The following is a 7,069-nucleotide window of genomic DNA, read 5'->3' as shown; positions in this document are numbered from 1 at the left end:
TAGTTTGTCTTCCTTAATACTTTGGTTTATACCTTTAATCTTAGATTGCCCAATGTCTTGTGGAAAACAAAGGAGTTATCAACAAGAATGGGTTAGTGTAGTAATCTATCAAAGACCCTTGAATTGAAAGGTACAACTCCCTTATGATTGCAATATTTGCAATGAATTTTTTTGGGCGGGTTTTGGGGGCTATGCTCTTAACCAGAGAGTCGAAGAGACAAATACCAGACTTCTCAATGCTTTAAACAACCTAAGCAAGAGTAAATGGAAACTAACTCACTAAATGCAATCAATTATAACTTTAATGCAAGAAATGGAAACATGCATAACCAACTATGACAAAAGGAGAAAAGAAAAGAAGGCAGAATGTGTAATTGTCAGATTACAAAGTTAACTGATTTTTTGACAATACTTAGATTTTCTATCTCTCAGCAACTCCATTGACCGATTTCTGGCCTCCTTATACAACAACTACACTACACATATGAACTAAGCTGTATAGTAGAAAGAACAAAGAAAACTTATGCTAAAGAAAATAAATCATACAATATATTGAATGGGAGATTAAAACCAAGTTCAGTAGCATTTATTCAATTATCAACAAAAACCAGTTTGTTCTGAATACTACACTATATCTAAATGAACAAAAAAATTAAAATTGGATGCAGAGTCACACACAGTAGTCCTAGTTATAGGTGTTTGCCCAAAAGTAATTTTGTTGATATTATTAACTTCTCAAAAAGTTACATACATAGGCCTTCTCAAAATGGTTGGTTACAATAGATAGTTGTACCATGTAGTATCTTTGACCAAAATAAACTAAAGATAGGACAAGCTTGAATCATTATATGTTACAGAGAATGCCAAATTTCTATAAATGGCTACAAAAAGAAGGATAACAGGAGAAAGATAGATGTCCAGAAGAATGACAGAACATCATGCCTTTTTAGGAGTGACTACTTTAGCTCTATAGGCTTTCATAGCATCAATTACTTTCTCCAAGTCCTTGATACTTGGGATAATTATATTGTCTTCTCAAATCACCTAATAGTTGTATATTTCTATCTACTCATCAATTCTAGTAACCTTGGACTAGAATTTCTCTGATACCCTCCTTATGATTGAGTCAGTAGATGAAATCTCTTGGATTTTAGACATCTAGAAATTTGTTGGGTCAACGACCTCATCAAAAAATGTAAGGAACTTTCCTTTCATGTTCCTGACATCCACCGACTTACCATTTCTGAATACATATGACTCTATATGCAATGTCTTCATGTATTCAAAGAGTTTCTTAATGGCTTTTTGCACTAGAGAAAAGCTTTTCAACCACTGCGATGTGTTCGCTCCTCAAATACACACTTGATCAAGGTTTCTCAATGGGAAAATCAACTTGAAAGCATGGAATCCATGGAATGTTAATGCTAGGGTGAAATACCAGATAATGAAATGTAAAAAACATGCTCCTCATCAAGAAGATGCCCAAACAACTTTCAACCACACCTAGATCACCTAGACCCCTTGAGCACTGAAGAAATAGAAAACCCGCAACGAGTGATGGGCAAAGACAATGTAAGGATACCCAGATAATAAAGAAAGTGACGCACTTAGGAAAGATGAGAAGTAACCTACAAGATACTTAGACATCACACTCTGGGCATGAACTCAAATAAATCCCAATGACTTTTAGATCCTACAAGGGTAGGACTAAAACTTGGCAACACCATTCTCAAGACATAATTTAGTTTCAATATACACAAGTTTAATGTTATTTAAATTAGTATAGTATTGAGCATCTCTTAAAAATATTTGATATATTAAATTACATATTAAAATAAAATAATGTAGGCTTGCATGACACCCATGTCTCACCATTAGAAAATGACAACATATGTATAACAACAATAATTAAGTTTTTGTGAACTAGTTAATTACATTTGCAGAGAAAATTAAATAAGAACAAAACTAAAAACTTATTCGTCTAAGGAAAAATTATTGTTATTAAACAAGTTACTATACAACTAACAACCACTAGTTATTATTATTATTGCATGTTACTTTTTTTGACCATTTTTATTATATTGTATATAATAGATGGAAAAATTTATGTATATACTAGTTAACATATGATAATGCACACATAAATATAATTAATATAATTTAAAATAAATGTAATAAAATTAAAAATATTATAATACTTCAAAAACATATCATAAAGTATTATAAATATAAATAAATTGAAAACATTGTATCATTGGACTCATCTTCTCAATAAAACAAATGACACAGTAGATTTTTAAAATTAAGAATGAAAATTTGTAAAATCTTGATTTGACTAAATCGAAATAAAATACTCAAATTCTGTGCAAATATATTTTCTTGTTCTCTCTTCTTATATGCCACAGCTAACACATTTCTGACTAAAGAATGATAGTGTGAAATGAGCTCTCTTAAAAATCTTAAAAGCAAACCGCACTCAGAAAATGGATGACTAAATCGAAATAAAATACCCAAACCGCACTCAGAAAATGGAGGACTAAATCGAAATAAAATACCCAAACCGCACTCAGAAAATGGACGACTAAATCCAAATAAAATACCCAAATTCTATGCAAATATATTTTCCTCTCTTCTTATATGCCACAGCATGATAGTGTGAAATGGGCTCTCTTAAAAATCTTAAAAGCAAACCGCACTCAGAAAATGGACGACTAAATCGAAATAAAATAACCAAACCGCACTCAGAAAATGGACGACTAAATCCAAATAAAATACCCAAATTCTGTGCAAATATATTTTCTTTTTCTCTCTTCTTGTATGCCACAGCTAGCACATTTCTGACTAAAGAATGATAGTGTGAAATGGGCTCTCTTAAAAATCTTAAAAGCAAACCGCACTCAGAAAATGGACGACGAATTCATTCTCAACAATCATGTCAAACGTGACATTAGCAGCCATTACAAAATGATTCCATTAATTTTTAGGTATTGATAAATACAAATGCACTACCAGTCATAAACTATAGGCAGTTGGGACACAGCGAGTTGTAGAAAATAATAATAATGTCCACCGAATCATGTCCCTTTGTAGTTCAATGTTTATTCAAATGTGGAAATTTTCTCGGCACCGTGCTAAAAGGGTTTGAGTGAGAATTCTTATATTCAGTGAGCAATAAGTGTATATTTTAAATAACAAAGAATTGAGAAAATATCTTAAATGACACTCAGTCACTATGAAATTGATAGATACATTGAAAAGTGGAATGCGATCTTGACTGTTAATATCTTCTGCGAATTTTCCAGTTTTAGAAAATTATTGCTAAATCACATTTCTGCACATTGACAAAAAGACTCCGAAAATTTCGAGTTTTGATATTTTCTACTCAGCAAAACTTTGTTTGGAACCATGAGAAAACAACTGTGGTACTCAAGGCACAGCGTGTGTGGGTTTTTTTGTGTTATAAATACTCATCGATTTGCAGCCAGTTTGATAGACAGAAGAGGAAGCCTCAGTTCCTAGCGTTTTGGGTTTATTATTAATACTATCGAGATTGAGAGGGTCTCAAGTAAAAGATGGCCTCTCGAGACATGTTTCTGCTGCTGCTGGTGCCACTCTTGGTGGGCACCTGCTGTTGCTCCTCCACGTCAATCTGGGGAGGATGCCCTCCCGAAGAAAGAAGTGCCCTCCTCAAATTCAAGCAAGAGCTGGCTGATCCACTTGACCAGCTGAGGTCATGGAAGGGGCTCTACTGCTGCTCCTGGCTGGGAATCACCTGCCACAGGGTCTCCGGCCACGTGGCTCGTCTCGATCTTAGGACCAGTTTTGATTATGATCGTTATCCCTTCTCAGCAGCGGTGAAGAATTCGACCAGCCAGATATTCCCTGCTTTATTACAGCTGCACCATTTGGAGTACCTCGACCTCCGTAAAGTTGACTTGTCCCCTCTCCCCTTCCCTTCACATCTCCCCATCAACCTCGCCAGATTGACGCATTTGAGCTTGGAACATTGTGGGCTTACTGGCCATATTCCAAGTGAGATTGGGAACATGTCTACCTTGGAATATCTGGAGATCTCCTTCAATCCTGATCTGGAGATGAGGCAATCGGGCTCCTGGATTCGAAATATGCGAGGCTTGGAGGTGCTCCACATGTACCATGTGAATGTTACATCAACTGGAGGTGATGGTGCACTGGTCGAGAATGTTGCGTCCCTCACCAACCTTACATCACTGTGGCTGTCAGGGGTTTCAGGTACTACTCTCTCTCCTCTTGTCAACCTCACCTCCCTCTCCGATCTCCGCCTTATTGATAGTGACGTCGCCCACCAACCATTTCCCATCTGGATTTCAAACCTTACATCTTTGGTTACCCTCGAGCTCTACAACTACAGTCTCCGTGGTTCCATCCCTTCCACCGTGTTAGCTCTTCCCCACCTGAGAAACCTTTTCTTGTCCTACAACCCCAATCTCAAAGTAAACCTCTCCTCCATTGTGCAGCATGCTTCCCAACTCAGCAGACTTCGTATTCACCATTCAAATGTGGGAGGAGTGATTCCCAACTCTATTGGGAATATGTCATCATTGACACTATTCAGTTTCCGGGGCAACAAAATTGAAGGCATTATCCCTTCTGCTGTTGGGAATATGTCGTCATTGACCTACTTGGATCTTTCTTCTAACTTGCTTAGAGGCAATATTCCGTGGAGCTCTTTATGTGGACTATCAAAGTTGCTGACACTTTCCCTCGCGTCAAACCAATTAAACGGAAGTCTACCGTCTACTATCAGTAATCTACCTTCCCTAGAGCGTCTTTCTCTCAGCGATAATTATTTGAGTGGCACTGTTTTACTTTCTCAGTTAGATGGTTTGACAAAAATGCAATTATTGGCTCTTTCCAATAATTTCTTGACAATAGATATCCATTCGGATTGGATCCCTAAATTTCAGCTCCAATATTTGGATCTCAGTTCATGTAATTTGCATGGTGATTTTCCATCTTTCATATCCACTCAATACAGCATAAGCCAAATAGACTTATCTAATAATTCTTTGAGGGGAAATATTCCAGAATGGTTGTCGGACCTCACACTCTTGAAGAGACTCAATCTCTCATACAATCAATTTGAAGGAGCATTGCCCTCAAAGTTCAGTGCATTTGATTTTCATTATGTGGACTTACATAGAAATAAGTTGCAAGGGAATATTCTTATGCCGCATCCTAATGTGCAGTTTCTTGACATGTCAGAAAATCAGTTTGAGAGGATTAGTCAAACAAGCCAAAAGAAACATAGCTCTAGCCGACTCATTTATTTGTCACTTGCAAATAATAGAATCAGTGGTGTCTTTCCACATTCTATTTGTGAAAGTCCTTCTTTAGAGGTTTTGGATTTGTCAAAGAACAAGTTTACAGGTAATTTGTTTGCAAGCTTTGGTAATTGCTCAACAACATTAAAGGTGTTGAATCTAGAAAAAAATCAGTTCAAAGGTGAAATCAAGAGCATGGTTTGCCTTCAAACATTAAAATTAGGGGATAATAAACTACAAGGGCCAATTCCATCTTCATTTCAAAAGTGTACATCTTTAGAGATTTTAGATTTGGGATATAATAACATGGATGGAGAAATCCCAAATTGGTTAGATAAGTTGACTAATCTCCATATTTTAGTACTCAGGTCAAATAGATTCACGGGCAAAATACCATTACAGTTGACAAAACTACAACATCTTCAAGTCTTGGTTTTGTCAAATAACAATTTGTCTGGAGCTATTCCAAGTAGCTTGAGTAACTTGGAAGCAATGAAAAATCAAACAGAAAGCTCAGATGTCCTTCAATATTCAAATTCTAGCTCAATGTCTTATGTAGACAAGATGGAAATAGTTAACAAAGGCCAATCTCTAGAGTATGAAAAATCTTTGGCAATGGTTCGATGTCTTGATCTCTCTGGCAACAACTTCTCAAGTAATATTCCAGAAGGCATAGGGTACCTCATTGGCCTAAAGTTTCTCAATTTATCAAGAAATCATCTCAATGGAATGATTCCCACTTCTTTTGGAAATCTTGTGAAATTGGAATCACTTGATATTTCAAAGAACAATATTATTGGAGATATTCCTGGAGAGCTACAAGTTCTTACATATTTGAGTTATTTCAATGTATCTTATAATAATTTATCTAGTAGAATACCAATAGGGGGTCAGTTTCTTACATTCAATGGCAGATCATTTTCAAACAATGCATATCTTTGTGGACTTCAAATCAACACAAATTGTTCCTCTTCTCCCTCACCAAATTTTACTCACACTCAAGATGTAAATGATGAGCAATGGGATGATGCTTGGTGGGAAGTGGGAGTTGGATTGAGTTTTGGATTTGGGTTTGGAATTGTCATTGGAATATTATGTTTAAGTAAAAAATGTTGCTTTGAATGCTTCAAGATCATGGATGAAATTATTTTCATTCTTGATCAAAATGTTCCAAAAATAAAATTTTAATAAAGCTATTTTAATCTCCTTCCCTTCCATCTTCAAATGATTCTCTCCCTTTCACTTCTCAAGTGTGGATGTATATTGATTTCTTCTTATTTCTATTTTGTACTCATTGGTTGAAAGTATTAGTTTAAAGGGTGTATATTATTCAAGACATCTATACATGACATAAAATTAAATAGATAAATAATTATTTATTTTAGAATTAAATATAATTTATTATTAGTAATATCAAATATTTATATTTTTCAATTAAAATTTTAATTATTTCTAAATTTAATAAACCTAAGAGATTATTTAAAACATCAAAGAAAAGGAGAAATGGTCAAATTTTCCAAGAGCTGTCAAAATAAAATTTATTTGTTTTTCTTCTTATACGCTAGGGCTAGCACATTTCTTCTATAGATTTCTACTATTTAACTAAATGATGCAAGTATGATATGGGTTCTCTTCGAATCCTAAAAAGTAAACTGCACTCAGATAAAGGACGATGAATTCACACTCAACAATCACACCAAACATGACATGAATTCTTGTACAAACAGATTCCATTTAAACTGATAATTACAGATGTTATGCACTCA

The 7,069-nt window shown here is 35.0% G+C and overlaps 1 protein-coding gene across 1 annotated transcript; it reads left to right on the top strand.

The window, feature by feature from the left end:
* Positions 1–3,584: 3,584 nt before the first annotated feature.
* LOC149564989 (uncharacterized) lies at positions 3,585–6,491 on the top strand. Its single transcript, XM_089816994.1, has one exon. It carries the CDS (start codon positions 3,588–3,590, stop codon positions 6,489–6,491), a length of 2,904 nt encoding a protein of 967 aa, XP_089673120.1. The 5' UTR covers positions 3,585–3,587.
* Positions 6,492–7,069: the final 578 nt, after the last annotated feature.

Source organism: Cupressus sempervirens, chromosome 3 (genome assembly GCF_028749045.1).
Source record: "Cupressus sempervirens isolate cs-2001-9-10 chromosome 3, ASM2874904v1, whole genome shotgun sequence".
Lineage (NCBI taxonomy): Eukaryota > Viridiplantae > Streptophyta > Pinopsida > Cupressales > Cupressaceae > Cupressus > Cupressus sempervirens.
The sequence above is the reverse complement of the archived record's forward strand: the minus strand, read 5'-3'. Positions and strand labels throughout refer to the sequence as shown.

Bases quoted from the DNA above. Each gene is read 5' to 3' on its own strand.
- LOC149564989 (XM_089816994.1), top strand. From the start codon at position 3,588: ATGTTTCTGCTGCTGCTGGTGCCACTCTTGGTGGGCACCTGCTGTTGC.